This window comes from Myripristis murdjan, chromosome 7 (genome assembly GCF_902150065.1).
Source record: "Myripristis murdjan chromosome 7, fMyrMur1.1, whole genome shotgun sequence".
In the NCBI taxonomy this organism is placed as follows: domain Eukaryota; kingdom Metazoa; phylum Chordata; class Actinopteri; order Holocentriformes; family Holocentridae; genus Myripristis; species Myripristis murdjan.
In genome coordinates, this window is record NC_043986.1 from 32,351,313 (window position 1) to 32,370,549 (window position 19,237).

The 19,237-nt window shown below is 41.6% G+C and overlaps 2 protein-coding genes across 2 annotated transcripts; one reads left to right on the plus strand and one right to left on the minus strand.

Annotated features, from left to right (window-relative positions):
- Window positions 1–360: 360 nt before the first annotated feature.
- Window positions 361–18,672, plus strand: mmp23ba (matrix metallopeptidase 23ba). The gene is made up of 9 exons (XM_030055966.1): window positions 361–710; window positions 10,810–10,963; window positions 14,164–14,300; window positions 15,301–15,440; window positions 15,921–16,088; window positions 16,216–16,380; window positions 16,775–16,885; window positions 18,076–18,202; window positions 18,281–18,672. The coding sequence occupies exons 1-9, from the start codon at window positions 679–681 to the stop codon at window positions 18,453–18,455; spliced, it is 1,209 nt and encodes a 402-aa protein (XP_029911826.1). The 5' UTR covers window positions 361–678; the 3' UTR covers window positions 18,456–18,672.
- Window positions 1,624–6,880, minus strand: ubiad1 (UbiA prenyltransferase domain containing 1). Its single transcript, XM_030055967.1, has 3 exons — window positions 6,657–6,880; window positions 4,413–5,039; window positions 1,624–2,622 (listed from the first exon to the last, which is right to left on the minus strand). Exons 2-3 carry the CDS (start codon window positions 4,975–4,977, stop codon window positions 2,135–2,137), a joined length of 1,053 nt encoding a protein of 350 aa, XP_029911827.1. The 5' UTR covers window positions 4,978–5,039; window positions 6,657–6,880; the 3' UTR covers window positions 1,624–2,134.
- Window positions 18,673–19,237: the final 565 nt, after the last annotated feature.

Genomic DNA, 19,237 nt, shown 5'->3' on the forward strand with positions numbered 1-19,237 from the left:
GAGGTCTTTTTTTCTTGTGACTGTGGGCCAGCCGCCTTCGCCGCCGGCTGGTGGGAGCCAGTCGCCTTTGAGGCGGCCTTGTCTGTGAACTTGCCTAGTTTGTCTTTTTTCTTAGACATGTTGTAGGTTGTGTTTGTGGTTGTGAGGGGGAAAGTTGTAGGGGGCACCTGAAGAGGCCTGCTGCAGTCGATTTATGCAACTACAACCACGTCATCAAACACGACAGGTGACGTCACGATCGGACCTTACATCAAATTCCATGTCGGGGAAGTCCCCTGGGAGACAAACAGTTGATGACGTCATCGGCTTGGTGTCAAATCGGAATCCGGTTCGCATGCTTGCGCGTGCGTCCGTTTGAAGAGGCTTCCCTCGTGCTGTGGCTGACTGCTGTGAGCCCTGCAGCAGGTCGCCACAGCAGCGAACACTGAGAGACAGCGCAGGTCCAACAGGACGATAAATGTCTTGTTGTTTTCTGAGCTTCACGGCATGGAGACTGCAGCAGCAACGTCGGAGAGGTTTTTGCCTAACTCGAGCACACAGGGCTTTCAAGAAATCTGACTGCATGAAGATTTTTGGCTTTTCAGTTTGAAGCCTGTCGGCTTGTTTCTGCTCCCCCTGGCTCTTCCAGAAACTCTGTAGTGTCAGGAAACAGCTGAATTTGAAGGGAAGTTTTCTCTTATGACTCACCTGCTTTCTCCAGGCTTTGTCAGGTGAGTGATCTGAGCCCTTCCAAGAATTTTAGTTAAGGTAGACAGAAAAATGGCAATTACACAGTCAAATCAAATTCTTAAAGTATTAGACCATCTTTTATCGAATATCAATTACACTCAGTGCTTCATTTGTTCCTAAAAAACATATCAAAAATAGATGTCAAAATATATCAAATTATCGTTTGTTTTGTTCACAAATAAAAATTCAGCAGTATGAAAACTCCTGTTAGTTATTCCACTAACAATAGCAAATTACACTGCCAGACAATCTCAATTTCAATCAAGTTTTGTTGTCCTTCGGTTATGAATAGTTGACTTTATTGTTGTCCAACAGCGCCCTCTTCTGACAACCCAAGTGCGCAAATCCCGTGATCCCTGCATTATCAATTGCGTGTCCAGAGGCCCGTTGAAAAATATGACATTTTCATATTGTCTTGCTTATCGTGAAACGCACACACTCTAAATAGAGGGTCTATTTAGAGTTGATAGGGTGCAGTCTTTAATCCGGCGTACATATAACCCACTAAAAAGTATTTCAGCATTAAGTATATCAGTACTATTCCTATTTAAAGAACTTTACCCTTCACTCCAACAGTCTTCATTGGAAGGACACCATGGATGGCAGTAGGCAACTCAGCAGCCTGAACCAATTCTATATTGCTTTTGCACTAGAGGCTCATTTCCAATATTCTTCCATATTTATCCAAAAGCAAAATATAAAAGTTAATCCACATAGATTTAAAATGAGATTTTTCCCTCATGTAAATACATTGTCAGCTGGGCCGCAAGGTCTCTTTGTCATGGAAACATTTTATATTACAGATGAACTGCTAACATAATTGCCATGAACTCCCTCTCAATTATTCATCATATATTACATCATTTAAAGAAATCTGAAATAAAGATAGCCAATGAAGTTCAATGAGTTTTATTAGAATCCAATGAATACATTGCGGCTCTCCCAATTAATCAAAAATGACGCACAAAAAAAAAAAAAAAAAAAAAATTCACATTGTGTGAGAGAGTACAATGTTAAAACTTGGTTTCTTGATATTCCAGGTATCAGTGTGTTGTGTCTTGAGGAGCTAAGAATATGGCAACTGTTCCTTTATTGTCTGTCCATATATAATGAAAACATTAGGCTTACCTCTATTTTTAACAAAATGACACTGACACCTCTGTCTTAAACCTGCGCACATTAATGTGGGCGTGATACTGAAAAAAACCCTTTGATTGTATCTTCAGTGTGGCAGAAGAGGAACTAAACTAACAAATTTTGTTCAACGTATAAATTAGACAATAAATTAAAGCCAGTGAAACTGCTCAGATAATCTGGTTCAAATACAAAGACATACATAAACTAGTCTGTATTAAAACAAGAACTAAAAAGGAGAAAAAAAAGAAGATAAAACACAGCTATTGAATCACAGGTAGGGCAACTTGTCACGAGGCGCCAGGATGATGCCGAAGACGTAGAAAAGTCCCATGAGAAGGTTGAGCTTGGCCGTCTTCTGCGGGATCTTGGCGTAGTATCGGCTGCGGAACTGCTTCTCCAGGGGGAAGGCCATGGGCAGACTGAGCAGAGGCAGGGCCATGCTGATGGTGTAATGCGTGGCCAGGATGCAAAAGAGCACGTAGGGGACAAAGAGCAGGAGGTTGTAGAGCACGTAGGACAGCGTGGGCCCTATGAGGATGGCCAGCGTGACGATGCCCGCCTGCTTGTCAGAGTCCATGTCTCTGGTGTTGTTGCTGTGCAGGATGGCCTCCGTGTTGAGGGCCAGCGGGACGGCGTACACCAGCGGCAGCACCGACAGGTAGCCCACCTGCACCGCATGGGCGAACATGACCGCCAGCGGGCCGAAAGTGATCAGGATGACCACGTCACCCAGGGCCACATACTTCAGCCCGATGCCTGGAGGGGGACAGAGAGAGCAGTGGGCACACACCAGCTTTGGTATAGCAAGATCTAACAGTCACAATATCACAAACTGAATCCGAATCAAGTAAAACCTACACGATTCAAAGTCACTTCTTCAACTTAAGATTCAAATGTCCAACACACTACAAACAGGGATTTAGGAGGAGCAGCGGAGCACAGATTCAACTTATTCTCATTTCAGCCTATCAGTACAACATACTGCTACTGCCATGCTGTACGATGTTACCATCACCAAAATCCTAACTGCCAACTGGCTGAAATCAAGATCAATCTGAATTAATTGGATTTGTGTTAATGTGTATAATGCTTATTTTTTGGCTCCACAGTTTTCAGATTCAAATTATGAAATTTAGCTTATCAAAGGCCTATCTGTATTGGATTTAAGAACATGAAATTATTTCTAAATGTGACAAAAAAAAATCAAATGTATGAAATTTAACATGTTTATTTGATCAAGTTTATATGACGACAATAAATTTAGTCTAAGTGTAATTCCAGTGACTTGCACTACTGGTCACAGTTTGTCTGCAGGCAAAGCACTGCATTTTGAAATTTGTTTTGTTTTGGTGAGTATTTAACATTTATTTTATTATCACATATATTTATGTATTTTTTATTTTTGCTTTTACTGGGAGATCTCTGGAAAAAAAAAAAAAAAAAAGTTAATTAAACATTTGTTAACTCAAAGCAAAGTTTCTGTTGACATTTGCAATAATGTACATTTTGACACAGCACTTTTCACATTTACTGCCAGTGAATGCAAAGCCAAAGTTTTTCCAGGGACTATTTCCATTCAACAGTTTCAAGTCCTCAAAACCCAACAGTGCTGCTGCTTTTAGGAAAACTAATGTCAACGGCATTATTATGGTGATGTACTGTTGTGAAGAAAGTCTGAAGTCTGTTCATTTTCATATCACAGTGGAAAAAAGAATAATTTTCTAAGACTGGACCATGAACTATGTCAAATCAACCATTTAAGATGCAACCAACTATTATACCAATTATTGATTAATCTGTTGATTATTTTTTTGATTCATCAATTAGTTGTTTGGTCCATAAAATGTCAAAAAAATGGTGAAAAATGTTCATCACAAGCACAAGGTGATGTCCTCAAATGTCCTTTTTGTCCCAGCTCTCCACAACCCAAAGATATTTAGTTTATAGTCAAATACTCACATCTGAGAAGCTGCAATCACAGAATTTGGAAATATTCTTCTTAAAAATGGCTCAAAACGATTCATTTAATAGTTGGCAACTAACTGATTATTATTATTATAATTATATATTATTATAATTATGAACCGTTGCAGCTCTACACTGAATGTGGATATAATCTGCCACTCCAACAGGTGAGATGAAATCCACATATACTTGACTCTAAATTCAACGTTACTCAGTGTAAATAAGTGGTTTGCATCATATCTCTGTTAGTGCAGCATTAAAAGTGAAACAGTCTCATAGAGCAGTGAGCGAGTACCGTCCAGAGAAAAGCTAGACTCATCATTGCACTTCTCTCATCCCTTTGGTATATCAGTGTAATCATGAGCATGCTTTGTGCTAATTACTGATGGTTTGTGATGTGATTTCTAGGTACTGAAGTTCAAATTTTTCAAGCAGTTACTTGTTGTGATGTGGTGATGCCAAAGTTGCCAGGTGCAGCAATAAAGTAAGGCATTGTGTGTGTTTTTGTATTTTTGGTCACTGCCAGTACTGATAATTAGTTCCACTGCAGTCCAAGAGAATGAAGTTAATATTTCACCCACCTCCGGTGTATAGAAAGGAGCTGGAAAGGCCCCCAAAGTAAATAAGGGCGAGGTGCTCCAGCCTCAGCGTGGACAGAAAGTACAGCAGAGTGGCACACAAGCACCCTAAAGAATATAACACTGCTCCAAACATAACCACGTCCTGTGGCGCCAGGATTTCATCCACAAGAGTCCTATCATCACTCTTCTTATGGTCGATTCCTTTGGAGAAATCATAGTAGGTGTTCACGAGGTTTCCCGCCCCGTGAACTACCAGGACGGCCACTGCACACACCATTAGTATGACCAAGTCCACAGAACCATCCTGTTTGTAGGCCAGAGCACTGCCCAGAGCCACCGGCGTGAGCGATGTGCTGAAGCTCCATGGCCTCAGCGCCAGCACGTAGGCGGCGCACTTTTGCCTCATGTCAGACGTGACCCGGGCCATCCTCGACATGTGGTGGCTGCCCGGGTGGTTGTTCTGCACCATGCTATTCAAACCTGTCTGCCATTGCTGGCCACTGTGACCGTTAGACCCCGCCACAACAAATGTGTCCGCCCGGCTTGGCTTCTGCTCTTTGGCCATTCCTCTGCAAGGGCTGCACGGTGCCAGCAATGCTCCCAAACGCCACAGGTGTCTGGGTGTCCCTGTATCAATAAAAATAGATCAGCAAAATGGCAAGCGACACAGTTGGCAGAGCACAGAAGTCCTACAGACGCAATACACTACTCACAAAAAGTTAGGGATATTTGGCTTTTGGGTGAAATTTATGGAAAATGTAAAATGTTCACGCTACAGTGATATTATATCATGAAAGTAGGGCATTTAAGTAGAAGCATACACTGGTGATTTCCTCATCTCAAACAATTTCTTGAAACAAAAGCCAACAACAGTGGTGGATATACCACAACAAAAAATGTCAATGTCTCAATAACTTGTCATGTGCCCTTGAGCATCAATTACAGCTTGACAGTGACGTCTCATGCTGTTCACAAGTCGACTTATTGTCTGCTGAGGCATGGCATCCCACTCTTCTTGAAGGGCGGCCCTCAGGACATTGAGGTTCTGGGGTACAGAGCTCCGAGCCTCTACACGGCGACTCAGCTGATCCCATAGGTTTTCTATGGGATTCAGGTCTGGAGAAAGTGCAGGCCACTCCATCTGAGGTACCCCAGTCTCCAGCAGCCGTTCCCTAATGATACGACCTCGATGAGCTGGAGCATCAAACACCTGATGTGAATTTTGCCGTTAAACTCCTTGTTAGAGAACAGCAACTTGTGCAAAAAGTACTGAAACATTGAACAGTTGGACATGTGCATTCAAAAGTTTACAGAAGGTCACATTAAGGTCACCTGTAAAGGTTATAATGCATTTTAGGTTCATCCTGAAATTTCACCCGAAAGCCAAATATCCCTAACTTTTTGTGAGTAGTGTATATGGAGAGAACATCCCACCAAACTCCACTCAAAAAAATCGGTCAGTTGGATGCTGCAGGGCTATGTTTTAACCCCTTTCACAAACAGTTAAGGCCTTCGGGAAAAATTGACACACAAATGATCCACAAGGCATGGGCTCATTTCAATATAATCCACAGGTTTGGATGTTTCACAGTCCTTGCTTCCACTGGGCTCTATTTATTTTGGTGGAGGGTGACAGTGGGAATATGAAGCTATAAACACTGAGCATAGCTCTTAAAGGATGTTCTGCCAACATCTGTCTATAAAAAAAAAGGCAAAATAGTCAGATTTTAATGGAATGGAATTGGCGTGAGGTTCTCCCCATGTGAGAGACAAGGACTTATCAAGGCTACCAAAGTAATATTGCATAATTTCAACAGTTCTGGCTAAGAGTATAAAGCACTTCCATAGGGCAATGGATATAGTCAAGAATCTTAGTGGCGAAATAGAGACAATAACACGGCTTCAGATGGAGCTAACTGTGTTGCAGGCGGTTACATAAGGCAGTGCTGCAGCTCGCTAACTTTGACTTCACATTGGCAAGGCTGGATTTGAACCTGAAATTAACACTCGCTAGCTCCTCGGTTAGCCCACAAACATGGCATTTCTCCCGCAGAACAGCCAGCCACACGTTATGGGAAGATAGTTTGTGTGTGTGAACCCCAGACAAGTCCCCACTAACCGCTGAGGTGAGACAAATAACAAGCTAACTACAGACTGAGATTATGGGATTAAAGCTAACTGGCTAGCTAGCAGGCTAACGCTCAGTGTGGCAGAGGGGGTGAAATGTCCGACAGCAGCTCATACCTCTTATGTCTTTGTTTTCCAAGATAAACTATTTTTCACGCCGTGTAAGAGCATATTTCTGTGAGCGCCGCCGACACGCCACGGTGAGCTCGGTCCGGTGAGAGGGCAGTTAGGCTACGTGTCAGTTTCCAGGGTCTTTCACTGGTTGGCCACTATGAACTCTGCTGCACCTGACGGGCGCCATTTCCTCTGACTACCAGAAGTGCAACACCGCGTAGAGGTCGGGGGAAACGCGCATCATACGAAAAGTTCCACCGTTTACTTTTAAATAAGTTATTTTTTAAATTTATTTTATTTATTTATTTTTAAACATATATTTCTGAACGTGCGTGTCCTCTACAATTCTTGTCGAGAACACATACAAACAATGCATCACAAGATTAACGTTAATTAAAAAAAATAATAAACTAAATGAAGATAAAGAAGAATGAATGAAGTATGGGGGTTTATACACAAAATATATGCAAAAATGTCTAATTGGCGGAGTTAAAAAAAAAAAAAATTTTGCAGGAGCAAAAACTTCACAAAATAGGCATGAATCAAAATAACAAGAATATCCCCACAAATCTCTCTTGCTTTTTTTTTTTTTTTTTTTTAATTATTATTATTATTTACAAGAGAACATTTTTAAGTGAAAAGAAAAAATAATTTGAAATCATTTATAAACCAAGCAAGCTATTCCTCCACTTACTACAATGAATATGATATTTACCCATAAGAAGGTTTATATTAATCATGTAAGAAACTGTAATTCATGTTTTTTCTAGCATTGGATTGTCAAAATTGAGACTGATCTTTTTCCAACACGGCACTACATAACAAAACAACCAGCTCCAATGAAACTTACATTAATAAATGAATAAAAGCACCCTATGCCCGGCAGATTTATTTGCACTGAATAACAGAATGGGCCCAGTAACCAGGGGTTAAGGTCAAAGGTTGTAGGGGGTGGGAGAGCATCATCCTCAGGGAGAACATTTCTTGAATTTCATGCATTAAAGCAAAATTGTACTTTGGGAGATAGTTGGTGGTGAAATCTCCTCATCAGTTGCTCTGTGCTCCACTGGGCTACTTTCCTGTTCAAAATAACAAGGAAAAAAGACATTTGATTTCCTTTAAAATGGGTAGCAAGAGGAAATGTAGTCAAAATGTTGTTGGAGAAAACACAAATCACATCTTAAAATCCCTTGAAATTGCAGGGAACTAGGTCTGTCTTGGCTAATTTTAACAAATGAAGAATACAAAAAACAAGATATAAGTGCAAATAAAAATGTATTACCTGAATATCTGCAGAACTGTCACTTTGTACAAGTACAAATGCAAACATGGTATTGTCAGTGTTAAAGAAACTCTGACTGAAGAAAGGAACATCCCAAGTGGACAAGTGGGTGTAATTTCCTCAAAGACTGGAAGTTTAAAAATGGGAAAATCAGTTTTGCAGCATCAGTGAACCTGTGAGCAGCAGCAGAGCTCTGTGGATGTGTACAAGACAATGTGTTATCATAAATGCTAAATAAATCATGTTAGAAAGCATGGTTTGCACCCTCTTTGGGAAGACAAGTTCAGGACTGTATTGTGAGTTTCCCAGTTTCCTGCGGCCAAAAGCAGCAGGCTGTGGAGGCCTGTGCTGAGGTCACTGTAGTGCTCCTTGTTCACTGACTGCAGGTGTAGCTGTACACTCACAATAATGACTGAGACAAAGCAGGGGCTGGCCACTGCTAACAGTATTTCCAACAGCACTTGAAGGCAGCAACTTAACAGGACCAAAATAACTTCTAGCCAATAAAATGTGGCTTGAGTCTCTATCAGTAAGGTAATCCACCTATCTTTCATCTGTGTTTAGTCCCAAAAACTAATTTTTAAAAATTGCACAGGAATTAGTTGTCTGCTAATTGAGAAAAACTGAAAATTTGCAAGTTTTATCTATGAAGACAGCAAATTGTTTTGTAACATTCAGATTGGACATCATGGAGGCTTTAGTGTCAGTCTACAGTGGCAGCATCAGGTACATTTACATTTTCATGCACTGTGGACTCAGTTGTTGATGCAGTGAAATTTTTTGATTAAACGAAAAACCTCACAATTGTGTAGGTCTGAGGATGTTCTGTAGTGATTTCTGTGAGATTTGTGAAAACTATGGGGAGTAGTTAGACTTAATTATTTCAAGAGTTTTGAATAAAAACCTAATAAAGGACTTCATAATTAAATACACGTACCAGGGTATGAAGGTTTCCTCCTGTCTGGCCCAACAATCTTGATGAATAAACAAACAAACACACAAAATCAAATAAAAATGTATAAAATCAGATCTGCAATGATTTTTTTTTTTTTTTTTTTTGTTTTGTTTTGTTTTAAACTTTACACCCCTGCTATAGCGCTTCCATCAGGGGTACTTGCCCCAAACATGTGCATGCATCAGTTTTAGGAAGAAAGAAAGAAAGAAAGAAAGAATAATACATGGAAACAAGGGGTACTGGCAGCCCCTATTAATATCAGTAACACAGCATGCGTACTTTGAAATCAAATCAAAATGTCTAAGCAGTGCAAGCTGTCGTGAGCAGGGCTGACCTGAGGATCCAGCCTCCCATCAGATCAGATTACAGGTGTAGACGACTTAAGTCCATCAGTGAGGCAGCAGGTAAGTAGGTTTAGTAAGGAAGTTGAAGTAAGTATAAGTCAGTAAAGTAATTACAGTAACCCACTATGACGACAACCAGCAGGCTGCATGACAGCCAGTGGCCATTCATATTAGGTGTCACAAATTCTGTGACACGGGTTTATATACACTGATATACTGGCCTTATATACTGGTCTTATCTTCTATTTTCAGAAAAAATAGGTCTGTACCATCTGAGAGCTGGGGCAGATCATGTCCCATCTGGTGGGCAGCCATGTTTCCCATGTGACCTGAATGCAGCATTATAGACTAACCATTCACAAAGGCTTGTGTGGCATGCAATGTAATTAGCCCTGATCTTCAGTTCTGATTGTCTAAGTCACACTGCAAACTGTGTAAATTATCAAATAAATGCATGCGCTGCATCGCACATGATCCAAATACTGAGATCAGGATATGACCCTGTGATTGTGCAACACTTAGTTTAAATTTTAAAAAGTGCTGTTTTGCAGTGGCAGTTTGATCATTACTGACTGAAAAAAAAAAAAAAGGTTTGGCTGTACTATATGTGGAGCACAAAGTATACATTTGGATGTAAGCCATTAGCCACAGTTCTGATACATGCACAGTGGCCCTTCCCAACCACCATACACTGGAGAGCAGAGAGCAGACAGTGTACAAAAAATGCATTTGGAAACCATTAAACATCCAATAGGTCGCCTATCAAATCCTCAGCACGTATATCATTGTCGTGAGGGACCCAGACCCCTGGTGTTGCCTTTTTGACTTTTATGATAGGTTAGGCTAATTGTTGTCTTTTGAGTGTTTACACTTGTCCCCGTGTGATTATTGTGGCAGAGACTGAAATAAAATAGATGAGATGTGATTATTGAAAGAAAAGTCATTCTGGCGTAAAATCTAACTTTTTGTTCAGTTTCATTGGGTTGGGTTGTGTGTGGGTCCTTGAACAGCCACTGCTTAAAACATTTTCTTTGCCATTAATCGTTATTCTAGTTTGTCTAAATATAATCTTGGTTTTGGTGGCGCAGGGCCAAGCAGTCTCCAGATGGAGGGACTTGGTCAGAGTGGTTTTGTGGAGTGACACTCCTCACGTATTCTAGGTTATCCTTTTTTTCCCCAGCCGCCTCTCCTCAAACTTTGAAAATTCGTCTCGAAATAAGCCAGCCAGTTGTTGCATTAACCGAGAGCCGGAGGCTGCACCGCAGCTGATGGACAGAGTAAGCTTGGTTTTCATTAAATTGTCTCGACTCTGACCCCATGCCCCATCCAAAGTAATGTGAAACCGAGCCTGTGCAGAGTGCAGACGCACTGTGCGGAAGAGAGCCGAGCGGAGCTGCACACTTGGATGCATTGTGCAGCGCGTCCACAACCCGGTCCGCAGGCTGCACTGCGCTGCCGCAAAGCGCCAGAGCAGCAGCAGTTAGTAGCAGCAGACCCGCGGAAGATGCAATGGACAAGCATTGATGCTAAATCTGTCTAGTATTTCGCTGAGGGATTGTTTTTGTTTTCCTGGAGGTGTGATATCGCAGCAATGGTGTGCTATCAGACTGCCAGAGGTTTCCAGAGAGGCGACTGGGGCTCCGCTGCGCTGCTCGCTGCAGCGCTGCTCGGCTGTCTGCTTTCTGCAGGGATGCACCAAACCACAGCGTTTTCCACCTGGAGATTAGAGGTATGCTGTGACTGCAGCCTTGCACACCATCATGTTGTCTGTTATGTGATAATTAACTGCTATAAATGGACTTGCTACGATATGCTGTCCTGTCTTAGAAAGAACTTCATATAAAACTCCACTCAAAGTTGTGGTAGTTGCGCACCGGTAAATATTTGACTTAAAACCGCGTCTTGATCCTCAAAAGCCACTTTTCTATTTGGCTTATATTCCATTAACGAAACTGCACTTATTATTGTAATAAAATGTCAACTTTTCATGTGGCTCAACCGCAATCCCACAGTGTCCCTAAATACACAGTGGAGGACTGCAGCGAACACTGCGAGCTGATTTTAAAGTTTAGTTTGAAGAAATAAAGTGCTGCATACTAGATCATATAATTGACTTTATATGCCGCATTTACTTGAAGACCCCAGTGATCAAGAATCCGTCTTACTTTGTGCTCTACTACGTGCGCACATTAGCTTAAGAACAAGGCAACGTGAAATTGTGAGATATTTGAATGGAGTTTGGTGTGTGCGGACCAGAACTTTTGTGGGCAGAATGAATGACCTCTGTTCCGTTAATTTTACAGTTTTACCTTTCAGTAATTAGTATGCTGACAATCCCACCTTGACACATGGGGAGTATTGGTCCATGCAAATTCAGTAATCTCTTTGGCTTCTGAAAACCTCATTAACTTGACATAATCCAATAAAACTACCAACAGTTATAGCCTGGTGTTCTTATGCATATGTTTTGGAATATAAAGTTAGGTTACTTAAGACAGTTTAGATTATCCATAAAGCTATAGCACAGCTCCCCGTACAATGATGCCTTCAGTGGACTGGATACTTGTGTCTCCTGCCTCCCACCCACAGTGCTCCAGAGCGGGATGGATGGTTTTATGTCATTTCCGTTGACACACACACTTATTATACGTCATTCAAGAAGACTAGGTGGTGGGGATTACATAACTGCTCAGCTAAGCTCTTGTAAGAGGATTAAATATAGTTTATACATAAAATAACTCAATCATGAAACTAGAACATAAACTGGTTCATCTGGTTATAGTTTCTCAATCAGTATGGTGAGATAATATTACATATTAAGTGTATTCCTTTTTGCTCATACTGCAGAAACATACATGCAGAGTTCATATGTATATTTAGAGATCAAAATACCTGAAAATAGACAAAAGGTATTTGTGTGAGTAGATGACAGCTATGCAATATAGATTTTGGGCACTGGAAAAAAAATGTTATGTTGATGGCATACATGGTATATCTGATATATTCATGATATATTCTAAGAATATTCAGAATATTCAGAATATTCTCTTTTTCCATCATTGCAAAAGGATGTTCATCTCAAGTGACATAAATACACTCTAAAAGTAGTTCTTCAATCCTGTTTTAAATTCCGTTTCATGAAGCATTCCTGAGAGGTAATTAAAGTAAAAATGAAATTAATCTTTTATACCTCCATACATCTTAAAGGCCACGATTAGCTCGTGTACACTATTTGCATGAATCAGTTTGAGGATGAAATAGTTTGTTTTGTTACTCTGTGACTTATAAATGGCTACAACCACAATTTGAGCCTTAAACCTTTGTGAAAGTAACAAAATATAAAAATCCTTCACTCTGTTAAAAGTTCCTAGGCATGAGATTTCGAAAGCATTATTCTTGACCTAAGCGTGACCCTAGACTCCCTTTAGGATCCTCGGGGATGTTTCATCCTGGTTTCACCCTTTGAGTCAGAGCGCACCATTGCATTTTGTCTAGCCTGCTTGTTTCGGCTGCATGATTCAAGGCTCATCTTTATTTGTGCCAAGAGTGAGACTTGATTTGCAGTGAATTTAGCAAGACATGACACATAATGAACTGTGCTGGACCTTCAACATCAAGCACCTCATACATCTTTGAGCACAAGAATCCAGTGCGTCGTCTGGGGTCAGAGAAGCAAGCGTTGTGCAAAACATTGTATAATGCAACACAGAGACATTATCATTACCATCAGCACCGGAATCAAGCCGCATACGTAGAGCAGTCTGCCTGTCTAGACGCCTTGCTCTCAGTAAAGAAATCAAAGGAAGGAAATTCTGTCTTGACTGGGAGTATCAGAGGCAGGAAGCAGAGGTTAAGGTGTGGAATACAGAATGTAGGGACTGGCTTTGATTTGTGCTTTCCATCCTTGGTAGTCTTCCCCAATAAGAAAGTACAGTTGCACGCTGCTAAGGCTGAAACTTTAAAGAATCTGTAAAGAAATCAAAATGCGTGCAGTGTGGGTAGATGTTCATGAAGCTTCAGCAGTGTCTGCTCCAGTATCAACAGTCTCCTCTATGCTTCCTTAAATCACTTATCAGTAAAGAACAGGAAGTCTTCATTCTCTCGACAAAGAATGTGCCTCTTTTTTTCTCTCCTTATTTTCTGGAAGTATTTCATTAGTGTTTTTGTTTGATATCAGCCAAGGTCAGAATCATCAGCCAACTGCAAGTGTCGGAAAGTGCATTTATCACTTAAACCCATTTCCATAAAAAAGTATATATTTTATAAACTGGTGCAATCGCTAGTATGAAACATCTCAGCCAAAGCAAACCAAAACTTCGATTTAACTCGCGCAGCCACAGCGTATTTATGATAGCACTAAAATGCAAAGCACCCATAGATGGCCTTTCAAAGCTATAAAAAGTAGAGTAGAATCCAGGTGTTATTATTTGGAGTCTTATTTGCCCCTCCCCGAAGGGACATCAGACACAACCTATCTGTGAAATGTATCATACTTAACGTTTGGAGAGCACTTTTACTGCTGACCACTTCCTTTTTCCATGAGATGGAATGCCCCTCGCATGAAAATGCAATACGTAACATTCACATGCAAGACACTGAAATAACCGCAGAGTTATGTGCAGTAGTAACTGTAAAATCACAACAGTTTAATGTCCACAGCTAGAAATGTCCAAAACGTTCTCCCGTCTGCAGTATACATGTATACTTTTGCTGAAATCCTGTGGAACTCTAACCGGGGATGAGGTATGCAGTCAAATGGTATTGCCTTTCGACTGAAACCTAAGCATGGCCTCTTAGGCTTCAAGGAACAAGCCATTCACCATCCACTGGACAAAAGCTGTTAGAGTTATCAAGTCTCTCTTGTAGCTGTCCAATTGACAGGGTGAATCCAATGTAAGGTGGTTAATCAAAGGTTTTTATTTGTCCAAGGAAGAAGCTCACACCAGTGTGTTGCTCATTGGGATCCGCAAAGATGCCCGCTCGCAAGTGCTTCACCTCTCCAGGAACAAGCGCTACACCCTCACCCCGGAGATGCTCAAATGGGACAAGTTCAAGCTGACATACAAGTAATATTATTCAATTCTTATCCTGGTAAACTGAAAGATCTGTCTTTGTTTTGAAGTTGAATCATTGTGTACTAAAATGGGAAAAAAGGCAAACAAATCCTGATGAAACCATGGATCGTTAATCGTCAATACTGAGATGAGGGTTAGACTGATATGGGCTTTTGAATGCTGACATTTTTGAAGTTCCCAATAGCTGATTTTGCCTGCATGAAAGACCTTAAGCAGCTCCTTAAAGGAATAGTTGATAAAATGAAAATTCAGTCATGATAGATTATGACCTCCCTGCCAGTGGAAACTCAACTGAGGTTACCAAACGTTAAGAAGTTACCACCTGTGGTTCCATCTATGCCCCCTACCAAACTATTGAAGTTAATGGGACCACCTGGCAAAGGTTGTTGCTGTTGATGCAGTGCAGACCAAAGCGTGGCCAGCAGGAAAATCAAGGATATAAAAGGGTAAATGCTATAATTTTGGACCCCACAGTGCAATCGTTTGGCTTTGAAACACTTGGATTGTGCTGCATAAGCTGTTTGGAGAAATTTGATGGACACTTTATACTTTTTTGGAGCTGTAAAAAGACAGTCCTGCCAACTTCAGCTGAGTTTTCACTGACATGGCGGTGAGGAGATAATGGCTGAATTTTCAGTTTGCGGTGAACTGTTCTTTTAAGTCTGGATAAGGCAGGTTTGACTGCACATTGTACGGACCTGCCATCCCTGAAGCTGTTGCAGGCCTATCCTCGCCTCCATCATACTGACTCTGGATGATATCTGATTTTTTTGTTTTCCAAGGCCAACATGAGCTCAATGTATCAGCAAACCGATATGGATCTAAGCTGAGATAGCAGAATACCAAGTCTCAGAAATGTAGCTTGTATTGCTTGTGGGACTTCTGGTCTGTCTGAACAGTAGCCATTGTTTCTTGGCAGGCTTTTCTTCTGCTCTAGAAAAATGTGTGTAGACACCAGTATTAACTACATGATGGTATTGTTTCTGAGCAGGTTGCTTTCCTTTCCAACAAATTTGATAAATGCCAGTGACACACGTAGAGGCATTGCCAAGGCTTTTGGCATGTGGAGCGACGTCTCACCATTCAGCTTCAGAGAGGTGCCAGCTGACCAAGAGGCAGACATTAAGATAGGTGGGCACTCTGCATGCGGATCTATCAATCCCAAACAGATGTTCCTTAGCTCAGAGCTCTAGCCCTGTACTTTGTCGTTGCTGTTTTTCTCTCTGCGCTGTCATCACTGAAATGCCTTTGCCTCCAACCTCGTTAAATCACAGCACCGTGACTATATTACTAAGCTTATATTCAGCATGATTCATACTTCTGTTTGTATGAAAAAGAAAATGCTTAACAACTTCCATACATGTCAGCCCATGGTGAAGCGACCTAAATTATGCTTTATCTGTCCCTTTGGGTGCAAGCTCCAGGGTCCTGCATAAATTCTCAGTGACAGTGAGAAAAATGGTTGTCATCCTGTGGGTTGAAGGCTGGAAGAAAAAGTCCTGTTCTTTGTAATTAATCATCTCCAGGCTGTACTGTACACAGAGTAGAAATCCTGGAGAGAGGGGGTCCCCTCCTCGCCTCTGAGGTATGTGTCTCTCTCTGTATTGGCAGGCTTCTATCCCATCAACCACACGGACTGCCTGCAATCCCACTTGCACCATTGTTTCGACGGCATCACCGGAGAACTGGCCCATGCTTTCTTCCCACCTACAGGCGAGATCCACTTTGACGACCATGAGTACTGGATTCTGGGAAATATGCGCTTCAGCTGGAAAAAAGGCATGTGTATCTATCATGTTTGTTGAAACTGTTAATATTTAATCGGTAGTGTGATGGATGCAGTAGACGCCGAATTGGACCGCTGGAGAAGCTGAAATATAAAGTAATCAATAGTATCTTTCTGCAGGGGTTTGGCTGACGGACCTGGTCCACGTGGCAGCTCATGAGATCGGCCATGTCCTGGGACTCATGCACTCCCTGAACCCCAAGGCAATAATGCACCTGAATGCAACTCTGACAGGGCGCAAGCTCATCACACAAGATGAGGTGTGGGGTTTGCACCGACTCTATGGTACGATCACAATCTTTATTCTGTCACAGAGATGTATAACAGGGCTTGACAGAATGTAAAACGTCTTAGCCCAGGACTCAGTTGAGAATTCTCTCCTCCTGGTCTAGGACCCACACTGATTTAGCTTCTTTACACACGGAGAACCAACATTAAGACAGCGAGATGTAGAACATACTTTAGGTCTGCGACAATTTGCCAACCAATTCTGAAAGCCAACGTGGCATTAATGAATATTGTAGAAACTCTACTCATGACTCATCATTAGTGTGTGTTATGGTGAGTCATTCTCATTGGAACTAAAAGCAGATCAGTGGTCCAAATTCCTTTGCAGCAGACAGAAAAAGTTGCTCTCTGATCCTCTTCCTCCTCACTCCATCTCCCTTTTTTCCTCCAGGATGTTTGGACCGATTATTTATCTGTCCAGCCTGGGCTCGGAAAGGCTATTGCGACAGCAAACGCAAGCTGATGCAGAAGCACTGCCCCTCCAGCTGTGATTTTTGTTACGGTAAGACAGAGCAGTAGTCCAGAGGAAAAAGATTTCTCTCAATTGAGCGGTGCAGGGAGCTGCTGTGAACCGTTTGCCAATGGAGCAACGGGAGCCAACAGGTCCAGCCATGCAGAACTGTGATGGGGGTTTTCAAACATCTGATTTTAAGGGAGATTAGCGCTTACTGCTGGAGGAGACGTCTTGAATTATTTAGTCCTGGGGAACTACAGTCCCCAGGGAAGGCAATTTGTGCTTCAGCACAGAGCAGAAAAGGTACCTGTTGATGGCTGCTCCTGGATAAGCGCTGCTCCACCAATCAAGTACCAATTATGTTTCAGCACTCAGTCAGCCTGGCTTGTCTTTAAGATCTATAGTAGGAGACACTAGTGCTGAGGTCTGCAGTTGCACAACAGGAAATGGCTCCTCCTCACCATCACAGCACATAGATTGTTGTGGGTTTCTGAGATTTTTGTCCGCAACAAGGGACAGTGTGGAGAAAGGCAAGAGGATACGAGTCCTGGCTCACAGTAATCTGTTCCTCATTGCTGATTGGGAGACGTTGTACGGCTGTGGAAAATTCCTGAGTGACTCCAAACCGCTGGAATTTCAGACTGTGGCTTGAGGGTTAGAGACACACAAGGTCAATTTGGATTTTTGCGGCATTAACGAGAGCGACTGTTTCTTAAGCAGACTTTCAGCTGATCACGAGGCGCCCTGTTGTGTTTGTCAAAAAACAGATGTTAAAGATTACACTGATAAGACGAGCGTACGGCGCCGGCAGCAGGTCAGGGGTTATAATAAGCTCAGTAAGTGTCTGACATGTGATAACATTTGTATCAAATATTTTGGAGATCATCAAAAAAAAAAAGTCTGGCAAGGCGCTTGTGAGGAAAAGTTGTGACAGCTCTAAAAAGCTTTAAGACAGCAGGATTATGAAACAGCAAACAAAATGTATTGTTTGACAAAATAATCTCCTCTGTCTCTTTCCTTGGCTCTTACTCGATTTCTTGTCCTAGCTCTTGGCTCTTACAAAACTGCTTGATGGTTGTAGGAATGTTTCAAGACCGCCATGATCTTTGCACTCTTCGATTTTGGTTATTTGTCATCCTAAAGGTTGGAGGGTATTCGTGCTTATTGTAAGTATTTCTGAATAGGTGCATCAACTGAATGCCAAAATCTAAATGTGGCCCTTCTTTTTTTCTCTTTAGAATTTCCTTTCCCCACGGTGGCCCCCACCCCAACCCCCCCAAGAACCAAACACAAGCTGGTAGCCGAGGGCAAGAAGCTCACTTTCCGGTGTGGGAAGAAAATTGCATCCAAGAAAGGCAAAGTTTAGTAAGTATAGCTTTTTTTTTTTTTTTAAATTATACCACCTAATTTTGATGACATTTTCATTGAGAACTCCCATTTCAGCTGGTACAAGGACGGGGAGCTGCTGGAGTTCTCGCGCCCGGGCTACATCTCCCTGACAGATGACCACATCAGTATAGTGGCAAACGCCATCAACGAAGGCACATATACCTGCATTGTGAGGAAAAAAAACAAAGTCCTCACCAACTACTCCTGGAGGGTACGTGTGCGCTTCTGAAGGCCATATCAGCCCCCTGCACACTGGCTAGTCAAACAGGACACACACACACACACACATACACACACACGGTCAAAAGGAGACCTCATTCACCAGGGCACATATTTCTACATAATTTTTGTTTTTCTTGAACTTCCAACTGTCTTCCAACAGCTGTCTTATTGTTCATTATGTGTTGTTTTGTAAATCCATTTTCATATGTGCAAAAAATAAACGTTTCGTGACTAGTAGTAGTATTTTTGCGAAAATACTACCTGGGTGTGAAAAGCTGTTTGTTAAAGAACCTTGCATTTTTATTTTGAGCTGAGTTGGTCTCGGATAAGTGGGCTTCACCGATTGCCTGTCTGACCTGTTTGGCATAATAATGACTACTCTGGAAACATTAAGTCTAGAATTTTTCCAAAGGGACCCGTCTTTAATTTTGTTGACTAAAACTAGGACAAAAGTATTCAACAACACTTTTTCCAGGGCGAAGCAGAGACAAAAACTAAACAAAAAGTAAGCTTTGTTGACAGTGACTATGATTCGGAAGGGCATTAGTCATTAGTTTGCAAGAAGCACAAAGGTGCTGGCCACTGGGTAATATTTGCAGATCTGTCTATATGTAAATATCATGAATAAATAATTGAATGAGTAACTGATAGAGGGGAAAACATGTGGAAGGTGAGTCGGTTTAGACAAACTTGTCTTTTTCTTCAACAGAATCTAGACTAAAACCACCTCAAATCAAATTGACTAAAATGAATTTGAGTTAAAAACACTAAAACTAAATCAGAATTGGC

Excerpts from the sequence above, each read along its gene's own strand:
- ubiad1 (XM_030055967.1), bottom strand. The coding sequence starts at position 4,977 with ATGGCCAAAGAGCAGAAGCCAAGCCGGGCGGACACATTTGTTGTGGCG. Across the intron at positions 2,623-4,412 it reads CTCCTTTCTATACACCGGAG|GCATCGGGCTGAAGTATGTG; the intron begins GTGGGTGAAATA and ends GTCCCCCTCCAG.
- mmp23ba (XM_030055966.1), top strand. The coding sequence starts at position 679 with ATGACTCACCTGCTTTCTCCAGGCTTTGTCAG. Across the intron at positions 15,441-15,920 it reads AGAGGCAGACATTAAGATAG|GCTTCTATCCCATCAACCAC; the intron begins GTGGGCACTCTG and ends CTGTATTGGCAG. Across the intron at positions 16,381-16,774 it reads GGGTTTGCACCGACTCTATG|GATGTTTGGACCGATTATTT; the intron begins GTACGATCACAA and ends TTTTTCCTCCAG.